Genomic DNA, 15556 nt, shown 5'->3' with positions numbered 1-15556 from the left:
GGGGAAATTTTATATTGTGTATTACTTTTAGTAAAAACTGATATTTAGTTGAAGTTTACAGTAAGAAGTACAGACTTATCACTTTGTTTTCAAATTGCAGTACAGTATTTCCATTATCACAGTAATATAGCTAAACTCTGTGGCTGCCTTGATTTTCAAAATTGGTTAACATAAAACTGATTTTAGATGATTAGTTATATTTATGCATAAATCAATTGCACTATATTCATGAATTATTTATTACAATATTTTCTAATGAAAACAATGTATCTGGACAATGTGTCTTGTGGTGTTAAACATTACTGTGATTCTGTTTTCCTATGATGTGTTGTTTAATAATCCTCAATCTGATTGTACAGATTTCAGCTGTTTCAATTATTGTGTTTATAGGTTGTAATTTGTAGTAAAGCACTTTGATGCTTTTGCACATAAAATTTAAAAACTAGTTTAAAAAANTGACCAAGTTGTCTTTTTTATCTAGTTATCATAAAGTACTGTAAGTACCAAGAACATTGTAATTTGCAGCCCACTTGCAAAAGAAATACGGTATATGCATAATGCTTCTGAAACTTCTGTTCTGTCTTTCGGTCATTCTCATTTTGATATCAGCCATATTAATTTATTAGGATTGCTCTGAAAGGAATATCATGCAATTAGCTCTCCATTTATCACTTGCTGCTTCAGCAGTTTAGCTTGTGAATTCTCCAAATGCATTTTAATTGTTGGTCAGTGTTCAACTGATTGCTTTATTTAGAGATTCTGTAGGTAACCATAATAAGGTCATCTTAAAAGGCACAGGTTGGCATGGCTCTTTACATTGTATGTGATAACTCATCATGTAATGCAACACAAACAGGAGAGAATATCTGGAGCAATATTTGTTTTATTGATGGATTAATATGTCGTATTAACCATTCAAATGGAAGAAAAATGTCTGGTTAACGTTTGGTTAAATGCAACTTCAGTATCAGGGCTTCTGATTGTAAACTATATATAAGGAAGGTCTTTTCCCTTTACTAATTCATGCCATTTTTTGTGTGTGATGGACATTATATAACCATTTAATTTTGGAGAAATTTGGATACAAATTTATCAAAATGCAAACGTGAATTTAAGTAGCTGAGTGGCATAATTAATTAGTGTCATGTCCTTTCACATCTGGACCTGGGTTCCTGTTGTGTCTCTGCAAAATTGCCCTAATTTGGTGCTCATATGACCTAAATTGGCGGGTTCATTCCAACAAGTCATAGGTAGTGATATTTATTATGGAACGCCACAGAAGTACAGTACAATTGTTTATCAAAGTTTGGGACTACAGAATATTGTTGGCAAACTAAATAGATCATTACTGTGCAATTGTTATATCTTACCTGGGATTGCTTAATGCAAACGGTGGGTCCCTGAAATAGAAAACAATATTATATTCCCAAAATATTACGTATCCCTTGATGAATAAAATAAGTATCACCAAAAACAAGCCTTAATTGTTCTAGGTTTTAGATCTTACAAGACAGGAGTAATGATGAATGGATTGGGTCCAGATCAGTTGACATTGAATTACAGAGAATATACAGCTAGAAGCAGGCCATTCGGCCCATCTGGTCTATGCCGGTGTTTATGCTTCCTGCTCTTCCTCAACTAATCAGCATAACCTTCTATTCCTTTCTCCCTTATGTACCTATCTTGCTTCCCCTTAAATCACCTATACTATCTATGACAGTTTCCAATAAACTATTTCAGTTATACCTTAAAAATGCTTGCCTAGTGAGAGTTATCAGGAATTGTATACTTTAGGGATACTTGATTAGCTAATAGTTGGATGCATGTCGGAGTTGCCCTGATCCTCTGTTATTGAGATCTAATTGATATTAGGATGTCTTTGCCAAGAGGTAGAGTAGAGGTTGATGTGAAGTACTCCATCCAATGTGTACATTGGGACGCTTAATTCTTTGATGTTTCATTTTATAACCCAGATTGAATCCTCTCCCTGAATGGAATTTACTGTATGCAGTTGTGTTTTAGTCTGGCTCTGTGGGTAGCATTCTCACCTCTGAGACAGCAAGCTGTGGGTTCAAACTCAACTCCATGTCATGACTTTGAACTTGTATAGTCTAGGCATGCACTTTAGTGTAGTGCTGGTAGTCAGAAGCTGATGGTTCAGAGCATTGTCATCTTTTGGATGAGATGTTAAACTGAGGTCTCGGTGGCCTGAGGTGGATGTTACATATCCCCCTAAAAAACATAGTCACTGCACTTTATAGTATATCCTGTGAAATGCTTTGTGACATCCTGCATGAAAGCTGCTATAACAAATGTAAGGATTGCCGAATTATTATTATTCCATGGCACTACCTGAAAGATGAGAGTTTCTCCCAGTATCCTGGCCAACAATCTCGTAAATAAAATTGGACACTCCATGGCTGTTTGTGGGACATAATTGGCTGTGGTGTTAACCTACGAAATACACAGTCACTAGACTTTGCAGTATAACCTGTGAAATACTTTGAGACATCCTTCCGACATGAAAGTCACAATATCGAATGTAAGGATTAGTATTATTAATTGAAAATAATAATCGTTTGCGTTTATGTGGAAGCATTGAAACCAGGAAAGTCATTTGATTTCAGAGTAGTCAGCACAGGTCTCTGCTTGAGCCATGGAAGAGGTGGGAGAGAAGGGAAGGAACTAACCATGACTAGGATTACAACTACTGATCACTATCCAATGACCACTACTGGAAAGTACAACTGAACATTAATTTTTTTTTACAAATAGTGGCTTGGGTTAGATGAATGATGTTCAATTTGTTGAAATAGTGAAACATTCATTAAAACGTTTTTTTCATATCACAAACTACTGTGATATTAAATCATTTATTGTTATGTAAAATAGCATTAAATAGCACTTCTCGCACAACACATGCCACAGTCTGCGAAATCCACTATAATGCCAGAAATAATACATCAATAAAAACTAATTGGCAAATGTTTGAATCGCTATTTTAGCTTCTCAACCTGAGGCTATGCTAACAAGTAAGTGTCTGAATTCAAACAATGTTCGATTTCCAGCATTGACATTCCTAGATGGATATAAAATAAGTATAACAGGAACTTTACTCTCAATTCAAAATGTACCAAACCCAAAAGTGTTTGTTGCCGCCCAACTACAAAAAACGGTTCTGCTGTCCACCACACACATCCCTAAACTTGGATGACCACACAAAAATTGCTAAACGCAGGACCTCGGCTCAAGATCGACTCAATAACTCTACCCATTTGACTGTGCTTTCAGCCATCTTTCCAGACCCTACCCCGCTCGTCTTCCGCCCCCAGCAAGGTTGTCTAGCCAGTAGTACTGTTAAGTGGGATAGCACTGTGTAAATGTAAATTTGTCTTGTGTGGCTAAGAAATTAGATTCCCTATTCGTAATGACATCATCGGTTGATACAGCAGATATCACAAAACTTAACGCACATGAATTCTGAACAAAAATCTAAAGGGGAAGAAATACAATGGAAATGTTTCTCGAGTATTAATGGGGTACAATATAACCAATATTGATTAACTACATTTTTAATTCTAGCAGTGGGCTGCTTTGCCAGGGGTGGGGTCAGGCGGGATGATCAAAAGTGCAGTTGAAAAGCTGAATCTTAAATTGCGGAGGGAATCGCCAACGGGGAGCGACTCAGCGTTGTAGTGCCAGAGAATGGCTGAGTGCTCACCCACTGGTGGTTGGGCAGATCGGGTGGGGGGACATGAAGCAGGCCATTGTTAGCTGAAGAGAGGGAGCGGCAGGGTTAGAGGAGGTTGCACCGGTGGGGTGAGGCTGTGGTAGAATTTGAACAGGATCTTGAATTCAATCTGCTGGGGAATGGGGAGCCAGCCATTAAATGTAAGTTGGGCATGCCAAATCTTCCCTCCAAACTCATATTGTTGTGAGAATGAGAATAGGGGTAATGAACCCTGGTGCAGGAGAGGCCAGAGGCTGCAAAGTTCTGGATGGTCCTCATCTTGTGTAGGGAAGAACCGCAAATTAGCCATTGGAATAATTGAGCTTGGACATGATGAAAGCGTGGATAATGGTCTCGGCAGCCAGGGAAGAGAGGTAGAGCCAGAGGCAGGTGATGTTGCGGTGGTGCAGGAAAGCTGAGTGAATGAGAAACCAGATGCAGCCCTGATCAAACACAGTTGTCATTCGTGTAAAGTAGAACTGCATTTATTATGTCACTCCTGACCAACAGAAAATGTTTAATTCTGAAAATGCATTCGCACACCATGGATATCAATGTTTCCAAGTAACCATGCGTCATCATCAAATATCTACAAAATTAATCTGATAGTGGCACAACATTTAGAGCCAACCTACCAATTGATTATCATCCAAAATATGAGAAAATATAGTTCAAATAAATTGTAATGGTATTCTAAGGCATTTCAGTTTTAACAGTGTTTTCTTTAACCCCCTTCCATGCTGCAGAACTACTTGGTTAATACCTTGCAGTTCTAATGCAAAGGATAAAGTTTCAAGGCAACATACTCAAAAGGAGGTGAGTGCCTTGGATTACCATTATACATTCTCATAAAATTGAAATGTAATTGATTAATGTAAATTGCTGTTCGGGGTGATCTGATGAGATTATTAAGTATGAGCATTTTAGTTACAGTTTGTGAAGGCCATATGGCAAGTAATGTATGTTTGTGCATTTTTGTTTTATAATATAATAATAATCCTTGTATTTGATATAGCGCCTTATCACGTTGTTGAGACTTCTCAAAGAGCTTATTGAAACAAATGTAAAAGTTCATTAGTCACTTAAAGTACGTAGCAAAAGATGTTAATTCAACATAAAAAATGTTTTATATATAATCCTGGATTAACTGATTTGAATTTCTGGAGTTTGATGCCATTTGTTAAATGTAATTTGGCCATACCAAATTTTTCCTCCAAACTCATATTGTTGTAAATAGAGATCTCACTCCATGGCTGTTTGTGTGATGTTTCTGTGCACAATTGGCTGCTGTGTTTACCTCACAAAAATACATAGTCAACCCACTTTACAGCATATCCTGAGAAGCAATTTGAGAAGTCTCAACAACGTGATAAGGTGCTGTATCAAATGCAAGTATTATTAATGTTGGTTTTCCTTGTTATGCTTTCCATATCAATCAAGATTTGGAAATAGAATCAAAGAAATTTCAACTCAAAAGGAGACTGTTCACTCAATACTGTATCTTTTATGCTTTTTGAGTATTATTTTTGTAAGTTAATATACCTTTAAAGAAAAATTTGTAAAAGTGTTCATATTATATCAAAAGAGTGTGCAAGCAACCATATTTTTACCTTATCAGTTTTTGCTTGTTTTTGATTCTTAGGATATATTTTGATTATTTCATTGTTTGGATTATTTTAATCTTCTTACTTTAGCATGTTTTTTTTTAACAGTTCTGAGCTGGGAGCTGATACAGAGGCAATGTTCAACTCTACTCGAGAAACTAGTTACATAAACAACAAACTAACTGCATTGAATGAAATTGTGTCTACCCTGTGCCCTAACCATCAGAGACTTCTTACCACAATGCTAAAGTGTCTACTGCAAGAAAAAGGTATTTCTGATGTGCAATGCAGACATCAAAGACATTCACAGTGGAAAAATTCCTCAGTTTCTTTCTTCGAAAACAAGGCATATGAGGAATTCTGCAGCTCTAATGGATTCCTATGGCATAAAAGCTCCTTGCAAACTGTACAATCCATTTCTTTTCCACAGATGCCACACTGCAGTTGTATAAAAGATCCACATTGTTTATCATGCAAAAAAAGGTATCTTGGATGTTTTACGATAATAAGTAATGGAGTTTGCAAAGAGTGTCACAAGAGCAGTCTATACCAAGTTTACCCTGGATCTTTTGAAGGTTTTCCTGGATGTATAAATGATGAAAGAGCTACAATTCAAACCTCCAGTGACTTTGTAGTTGAAGAGATCCCTACTCCTGATACGGAAGCAGCAGATGTTTCTACAGTAGTATACAATATCAAAGATTACAGCAGAGCACGAAGTCCATCCCCTCCACCTTTGTCACCAGTGAGAGCAGACGGGTCTGAAACTGGAATGAATACGTACATTTCAGCCTTTGATGCTAATAGCATTGAATGTAATATCACCCAACCCCCCTCTCTTTCTCCAGAAGAAGAGGGGGACTGCAGCTCACTGATGTCTAGTCAGACTTCAAGCAAAGCACACCTAGAAGAATTTCAGGAAGTCGATGGTGAAAATAGTAGATCATCTGAGTCTGAAAATGATATTGAAAAAGGTGAAAATTCTGTTTCATTTCAAGAGCTAATGGAGCGAATAAATGAAAAACTGAAATCAATAGAAACTTCAGACAAAGGTCAAAGTCTGACTAACCCATCCAACATTGATTCCTATCAGGAAAATAATGACAGTGTTAAATTGAGAGAAATTGTAACTGCTTTACTCCACGAGGCAAAGGTCAGTGATTATAGCCTAATGGAATTACTCAAACAGCACGAGGAAAACCGAATAATTCAAACCCGTTTCCGGAAACGTCAAGAAACTCTAATTGCTCTTCATAACTCTCCAGATTCTCCATCATCTCGTCGTCAAACAGTGCAAATAAAACGAGATCTTGCAAATCTAGATCAGCTCTTTTTAAGGAAGAAGTCAACATCTGACAAATGTGGGAAGAGATCAGCAAAGAGCCTCATAAAGAATCCAAGTTCACCAGAAGCCGAATATTCCTTTCTTGGTGATGAAGTTGCTGAAGATTCAATAGACCCTGATTTACAAAATATTCCCAGCATGAATACCGGTTTTAACAACTTTCCACCCTTGCAATGTGAAATAGCTTCCTTCGCTGACTCGAAGTTCTCGCCTGGGGAAGGAGTAGAATGTGAAGTTAGAGATATAACAGAATGGTCAAATTTATCAGAAGACAGTTGTAATTCTTTTGATTACCCAGAGCAGTCAAACACCTCTGAACCTCATGAAAAATATGTGGAAACTCCAAGGAAGAAGACTGAGATTTCAATATTTGAGCATGACTGTACAGAAAGTGAGAGATTTGAAGACACACAGAACTCTGAGGGAATGAATTATACACCTAGCATTGTTAGGGCAAAAAGAAATGTTCTCCCTCCGGAAAGATTTTCCATTTACATTACTGAGCCTAGAAAAATGTTCTATGCTGCCTCCTTTTCAGAAAATTTCCAACGAAAATCAATTAAAACAAAACGATCTGGTGTAGAGTCTGGAAGCAATGCTTCTGAAATTTGCAGCCCCGATGTCTCCAAAACCCAAGAGTCACATAGAGAAGGCCAGGACATTGTCATTGCATGTGAAGTAACTGGAATTTCAGATACACCATTTTCTGCAGGCTTTGAGCTCCGGAAGAACAGAGATGATCATAACATTGGAAAGTTAACAGATGACAAAGAATATACAAGTGAACTTACCTCACCTGAGGCAACTGTATTACATTCTTTACAAGAACCAAGCCAAGTTCTTGATCAATACGATGACAAAAAGCAAAACACATCTACAACACTAAATACTGACTCCATTGGTTCTATGGAACATAATAGCCTAGAGCAGCCTATTCAATTAAGTGATTGTACCAAGGATGACTCAGAAAATATTTCAAATACTGATAGCTGTACACCTTTGAGGAACACAGAAAGAAAGGAATTACTTACTACTATTTCTGAATCTAAACCAACAAACCATATATTTCCCTCTCAATTGATATTAGGAAATGATTGTCTGAATGCAAATCCTTCATCGGAACAGAAGTGTCAGCATTCTAAAGTTTGTGCATGTTCAATTCATGGGATTGCGAGTTCTACAAATAAAACTGACCTGGGCCAAAATTGTTCTTTCATTAGTTATAACAGTCCCGTTAAGCTTATGTTTCTCTCAGAAGTAAGCAGTGACCAAGGAGTAAAATACACACTGACATCTGTAAGTACTTTGACAAAGTTTGACACAGGCAGCTGCATTGCAAAAATTAGTTCTGAAGAAGTGCTCATTAAAACCCCAGAGGAAGATCATTCTCATTCATCTGCTGAAAATGTTAATACTGCTGAATGTTTCCAGAGTATTTTGGAGAGTTCTAAAACAATCTATGGGGAAGTAAATGATGATGTTGAAATGGATAGGTTGGGTTCCAGTAGTTCTCTATGTGCGAGCAGTCTTGTAAAAAATAATTTCCAGGTGGCGGAATTAAGTGAGGTTTCAAAGGATACAGATAATCCACTTCTAAAAGATGATGCTAAAGAAATTATTCATCAGAAGGTGCAAATAACCACGGTTTCAAAGGACGTAGGTGATTCCGTTCTAAAACATGATTCTGAAGAAGTTATTGACCATGACCAGGTGGTAGAAATAACTGGTGTTTCGAAGGACTTGGATAATTCACTTCTAACATGTGATGCTGAAAAGGTTATTGACCAGATCATGGAAATAACACAGGTTTCAAAGGAAGTGGGTGATTTAGTTTTAAAACGAAAGCCGGGTCGTCCCAAAAAATTAGGTCCTCCAGTAGAAAAGCAGATTAAACGCCCCAAGGGAAGACCACCTAAACCTAAGGTTGAGTTATCTGAATCTGCTGATTGTACAACTGAAACTCCAGATGCTGAAAACTGCAATCTTTCATGTCCACCTTCCAGAGATGATGTCTGCAACCGGAATATTAGGATTACAGTAGTCTATGGACGTTCAAGAAGATTCAAAAGATTTGTGTCTGAGAATGATGGAAATGTAACAATTCCACAACTTAATATCAATGAAAGTGACTTGAAGCAAACGTGTGAGAAACAACTGGAAAGCTTGGAATTTGCACAGAGCTCTACTATAGAGGAAATGGAAAGCAAAACTGATCGCTTGACACCTTCACAGACTGAAAGTGAATGCGGATATGATTTAGTTAGACCCATAAAAAATAAGACTCTTTCACTTCACAACACTGGCAATGCAGTTGGTCCAAATAGTAAGCCTACAACTATTAAAATTTCTAAAAATGGACAACGAAAACCTGGACGTCCTGCAAAAGTGAAGATTTCGGGTATTTCTGTAACTGTTGATCTAGTGTCACCTCAGGAAAGAAAAGTCTACATTAACAGCATATTACCTCCTTTAGACCAAGAGTTTCCAATTAAAAATGTGTCAAAAGATACAGAGATGAAAGATCCTGATTTACATAAAGAATCTGTGGCAACAGTACAAAATGATTGTGAAACAATGTCAAAAGTAAATGACCAAAAGAATAAAGTGAAGTCTGCCGTACCCTCGAGGCATTCAGTTAGAATTAGAAAGCCATCTCTGCACTGCCTACATTCATTTGCAAACTCCTGCTCATTTTCTCAAAGTAGTGCTTTGGTGCGTAAATCACGGAAACTGCTTTTAAATAAAGCAGGTAATGAGCTTGCAAAAAACAGGAAGTTAAATATTAAAATGATATCTGAGAATACCTTGCCAAATATTACTACAGGGAGTAATGGGCAAGAAAGCAAGATTGAAGCACCTGAACTGAATTGTTTTTCTGAAGTATCAGCAGATCCCATTTTTATATCGAGCACTTCTTTCAGGTGGTGGCATAACTCCACTTCCAAACAAACTTTACTAGAAGAACTTGATACGCAATTTGAAAAGATTAATAATGGCTGGCTTCCCGTTGATGTTGAGGAACTAACTATTAGTTCTGACAAAGGAAGACCCCCAGATCCAATGGAAACTGTAGCCAAACGGACATCAGTTGAAGACTGTTATGACGAGGATCAAATCTCTCCTATCCAAATGCTGTTTCAGGGAAATTGTGATATGGATAAAATTCGGGCATGGTTCATGCAAACAACAGAAACACATTCTTTATCCATTGTAAGAAAAGATAATGCCCGGAACCCTATTGAGGTTCTCAATGCTAAAGGAGTTATAGCAGATGCCGATCAAATTGCCATCTGTTCAAGCTCTCAGGCAGAACATTTGAAAAAGCACCTTAAAAAATTTGCACTAGAACCTGATATAAGACCACAAGGGCAATTTTGTCTATCAAATAGAATGAGCAAGCTCAAAGCTAAAAGGAGGCTTTTGATTGACCATAACAATGTGGTTTCCTGTAAACTTCAAAGTACAGGATTGACTCATAATCACAGAGTCCATTGCAAGCAGTGGAAGTCTGTTTGGAAACAAATAAATGAAAATCAAGGATGCAGAAATCTAAATCCTGACTCAGTAAAAACTGTAGAAACTAAAAATAATCAAAAACCTGATCTTAAAATTGAAACCATTAGATCAGAACGAGAGCCTGTCCTAATGAACAATGAAAAAGAAAATGAAAACCAAGACAAACTTAATTCTGTCAATAACAAAGGAGCTAGTGTATCTGGTTGTACAAGTGTCCAGGACATGGGCTTAATGACCAACCATAAATCCAAAAGAACCACAAAACTAGAAAACACAGATCAAGGAGGCTTTGCTATGGAAGAGCAGCAAAAAGACACTTTAACAAATGTTAACTGGAAACTTGGGAGTTTTAAAGAGTGCAGGGTGTTCCTAAGGAAGATCAACTCTCTAGATCAGAGCCATTTCAGAAATTATAGTGTAGCAACTGCTTGGCAGCCATCCAGAAATAACTCATTTGATATTAAAAGTTCAAGTCATCTTCAGAAGTCTACTGAAGAAAACAGTGATGCATACAGTGAAGTAAATCCCTCAGCTGTTGATGCATTCGAAGCACACAACTTCAACCCCAGAAGTCAAACTTTATGTGAACGAAGAGGGAAGAAGGAGCACAAAGCAAGATCCAGTAATGAGAATGGGGCGAGTAGTCCATCATCTGATAAAATTAAGCACTTTTCTAGAATGCAGTCGGTACCTATTCAGGTTGGCAGTGACCACTTGCTGTCGTTGGGCAGCAGCAGTAACCCAGTAGATGAAGAGAGCTCACAAAAGGAAAATGCTGAAATTGTGAAGACTGCAGGGAAACGAAAAGCGCACATGTGTGTGACTGGAGATGCGGCAGCAGTGAAAAGGATAAAACGATCATCTGTGGAACAAAGATTGTCATTCAGTCACTTAAAGTTTCAAATAGGTAAGCTCAAACCATTAAAGGTTTATGTAACTTACATTGAAGAAGGTGAATTGATCTGGAATTCACCCTCCAAAATGTCCTTTGCAGTCTTGTGTCAAGGTCTTAACAATTGTGACATTAAAAGAAGTGATGATTTGATTTTAAACAGTAATGCATTAAGGGCCAGGCCTTTGATTCAGTGCAATGGAGAGTAATACAAATGATCCCCAGTATTAGCAAGATAATCTATGAGGAATGAAAGTAGAACTTTTCAGCCTTGAACAGAAACGTCTCACAAGAGACCTTGTAAAGTTATACAGAAGAGACCCCATTATAACATGATATTGGTTATAACATGATGTGGAGTCCTGTAGCTCAGTGATTAGAGCACTCACTTTGCAAGCAAGAGACCTGGGTTCGATTCCCGGCTGGCTGACACCTTGGGCAAGTTTCCTTACTCCACACGCCTGATAATAATCTCTTAAGAAAAAAAACAATAATAAATTGGTCACTTCAATCTACGACTGTTTGTGGGACATTGCTGTGCGCAATTGGCTGCTGTGTTTCGCCACAAATATACAGTCAATTCACTTTACAGTATATTCTGTGAAGCGCTTTGAGACGTCTGGAAGACGTGAAAAGCGCTATATCAAATGCAGGAATTATTTTTATTTTATATTATATTTGGGGTGAATAAAATCCCAACCAGCATTTTAAAATTAAAATTAAAATTACGTAATCACTGTCAGTACGTACATATACACTGCTTTTTGATTTTTTGATAATTCCATGTCAGGATCCACACCCAATCGTATTAAGAGAATTTAATAGCGCCTTGGGACGTCCTCCTGACGTGAAAGGCGCTTTATAAATGGAATCTTGTTGTTGTTGTTGTTAATTTATAATGAATGAATCATAATATAATAGGGGTCCACTGTATAAGATGCTAAATAAGATTGAAAAAGTAAACCCAGAGCAATATTTTCAGATATGGCAAGATAGCATAATGAGAATGGACAGGATCAGGATTGTAAAGGATAACTTTACAACACTGTTAGAATGGTCCTTTGTTTTTTATTTCACCACAGTGAATTAAGAGCATTAATTAATGTTTCAATCGTATGTTAACAAATGAGAACAAAAATTACTACTTGATTTTAGATTTTTTTTTACTTTTTCAATCTCCAGGTACAAATTAATGCCAACATCCAAACTGAAAAAATTGTGCAGTCCCTTTAAGAAATTTACACATTTGCAGTAGGTACTTAGATCATATGATTTTGTTCAACTTTAAAGTCCCGTTCTATTTTTGCTGAATAGATTTCAAATAAATCTTGTGTTTTGATAGACATTATTGGTTTGATCAAAGATTGTTTGCTGATTGGCTTGACGTTAGTATTGGTTGATGTCTGTGAATAGATTTAAAAGTTGCATACACTGACCTTTCCAACTTGGGATCATATACTAAAAACTTGAAACTAAATATATAGCGCCTCACTCAGGGTAGCGTCCCAGGACCAATGGGGAATCCGGCCCAGCAAGACGGAATTTCCAGGTAGGTGTAATTACCTGCTTTTTTCAGTGGTGGCTCTATGTACTGGGATTTAATTGTTTGAATCCCATGAGCAGAAGATAGCGAATAAGCTATCTTTGTGCTCATTGGATTCAAACTGACTCAAAGTGGATATCCCTGGGTACTGCAGAACCCAGCAAGCATGGTAAGGTGAGGGTGTGCTAGCAGTGGGCCAGCACTAGTCCACACACAGACCCACGGAAATATTTTAAATGTTTCAGGCCCTGTCTGGCTAGGTCTGAGTTCCAGGCACCTGTAGTCCAGTAAGACAGGGAGTTATTGTATTCAGGAATTTAACTTTTGCCATGTTTGTTCATAAATACAGAAATTTAGACTGGTGAATGGTGCTTTCAGAATCCTCTAGTTATTGTGTAGCATTGAAAGGCATGTGTGACACTGAAAGTTTTAAGGATATACATATAATTCAAAATGTTTTAATTTTTTTTACAGGAAATGCAAGTTGATGGAATCATCATGCCTTAACCATGGATTGTCAGAATATCTCTTTTCTACAAAGACTTGGCATAGCATATCTACATGAAAAACTTTAAGAAGAAAGCCATCTTGTCGCACTTGGAATTGAATTAGTGCCTTAATATTCAGCCTACTGGTTCAGGTTGAATGTATGTAGCAATATCTCTTGTATTTGCTGCTTTGTAGCCAAAACCTGAAGCTGATGCGAACAACATTGCAAATTTGAGAAGTTGCACTAATACCTTTTGTACAGAATTTTTAGCGCTCTTGCTTGCTGCTTTGCAAGAATTTGTTGAATATCAACAGGCAAACATTCCCACAGGTTGCTACTAGTTTTAATACATATACTTAATCACAATAGCATTAATTGTTTACTTAGTCATTTTCTTAAATTCATATTTCCACCAAATGCAATACAACTAATCAAGTATATAATGATGCATTAGATTTTACATATAATTATCTTCAGAGGGGAATGACTGCATGACTTATTTTCGTAGTCCATACTTTGGGGAATTTGGGACACTTCAATTATTGTATTCACTTTACATTTTTATGTGCATATTCTGTTGTAAAATTTATAAATTTGTATCATAAATGGCTGATTTGATACTTTTTTAAAGTATTAAAAGCAGTGCATATTTTACATTGTGCTGATATGGAAACAGTTCTTGTTGCAGATGTAAATCTACTACCTCAGACAGTTAAATGCTGGGCTTGTCTGAACCTTCCGGGGAAAAAAAATAAGTCCAATAATTTTAAGTGTAGACACTGATGGTACCTGTACCATTTTGTTGCAAATCTCACGGGCAATTATTAGTTGCAGATCCTGAAAAAAGTGACTCATAATAACATCATGGTCTCCAAAGTACAAAATATTGGCCTGTCTTGCCAAGCGCTCTTCCTCAGTGACATTTAACTCAAGGATTTTTAAAATGTTGCATTGTTTCCAGATTACATTGTCTGGTTAGAAATGCCCTGTGGTAAAATGTTACTATTGTGAATGTGATCATCTGCAGAACAGAATCTTTATATGGGGTTTCTTATTCATTGTTTACAGTCATGGGCAGCTAACCTGTACACTGTCCTGTCAGCTGTAACTTATATTGAAGTCCTGAATTGGTGTATGGTTCAGTTTAACTTGGAATAACTTTTATTTTCTTCTTGAAGTGAAGACTGAAGACTTCCTGAACCTCTCATAGTTCTTTGAATTACAACCAGGAGCCATACTTATCCCCCTTGATATTATGGAGGCTTTGGAAACTGCCCAGGAACCAAATTGTGCACAATCCTTATAATATCTCACTAATGCATTAAGTGTCAATATTCTTCCTCATTATTCAGTTTATTTTTTACTGTTTCTGATCCCAAATGCTCCAGGTCTTCACCCTATCCGGGTCTTGTTATGTTATGTTATCGTCGTGCAAACAATATGCATTTTTCAGAATTTCTGTTCTATTTCCATAACTAGGAAGTCCTGTAGCATATTGGTTGGAGCACTCCCCTTGAAAGCAAAGGGACCGGGGAAAGTTGGAACCCGGTTGTTAGTCAATTGACGGATCATTTTTCCGAGGTAATCCTTTAAAAATAAATAATAATTTGGTCATCCAAGACTTTTTGTGGGACACTGCTGTGCGCAATTGGCTACTGCATTTCGCCCACAAAATAGTCAATTCACTTTACAGTATATTCTGTGAAGCACTTTGAGATGTATCTGGATGATAACGCACTATATCAAATGCAAGGAATATTATTAACTAAGCACCTGAATGATAAATGTCATGCTATAACTGACTATTCAGTATTATGTACCAAATTCTATATTCAGAAAGAAAACACCACCAATTCATTGTTCAGGGTGCTATATGCCATTTATATGCTGTAGGTCAGTGGTGGCCAATCCTTTTGGTCACCCAATAATTAAATGTTCTTGATTTATGCCATAAATCAAGAAACATTCAATCAAGAAAAACCTGGAAACACCGATTGATGGAATACAGATTTACCTAGACTTGTGTGAATGTTTGGGGGGCACTTCTTGGCGTAGTTTGGCCAGCACTCCTTATAGATCCACAACATTTATATTCTTCCTTCCTCAGGGGCAAATGAAACTATTTTTCCTGTTAATTTTGCAATCTTTTATAAACGCCTCCTCTCCACTTTACCATCCCCATTAAGTTCCAAGGCTTCACTTGATGTTTTCTCCACTGATGGCTTGTTCAAGGTAACAGGTGGCAGGCCTACCATTTGGAATAAAGAATAGTGAACTCCCCAAACCTCTTGCGGGTCATTGGTTTTAGACCTGGAGCTTTCCTTGTTGCACTAGGGATATTGGAAAGAGTTCAGTGACCAACACAGTATCAGTATTATCTGCATGAGCTTGAACTTCATGAATTTGCGTATGCAATCCAACCATCTGTTTGGGAAT

At 37.2% G+C, this 15556-nt stretch overlaps 1 protein-coding gene across 1 annotated transcript; it reads left to right on the top strand.

Annotated features, from left to right (window-relative positions):
• Window positions 1-5575: 5575 nt before the first annotated feature.
• Window positions 5576-14704, top strand: LOC103175811. Its single transcript, XM_007889031.2, has 3 exons — window positions 5576-5603; window positions 5910-11102; window positions 13105-14704. The coding sequence occupies exons 1-3, from the start codon at window positions 5576-5578 to the stop codon at window positions 13116-13118; spliced, it is 5235 nt and encodes a 1744-aa protein (XP_007887222.2). The 3' UTR covers window positions 13119-14704.
• The last annotated feature ends 852 nt before the right edge of the window (window positions 14705-15556 follow it).

This window comes from Callorhinchus milii, unplaced genomic scaffold, assembly GCF_018977255.1.
Source record: "Callorhinchus milii isolate IMCB2004 unplaced genomic scaffold, IMCB_Cmil_1.0 Scaffold1, whole genome shotgun sequence".
Taxonomy (NCBI): domain Eukaryota; kingdom Metazoa; phylum Chordata; class Chondrichthyes; order Chimaeriformes; family Callorhinchidae; genus Callorhinchus; species Callorhinchus milii.
This window is presented reverse-complemented; position numbering and strand designations above follow the sequence as displayed.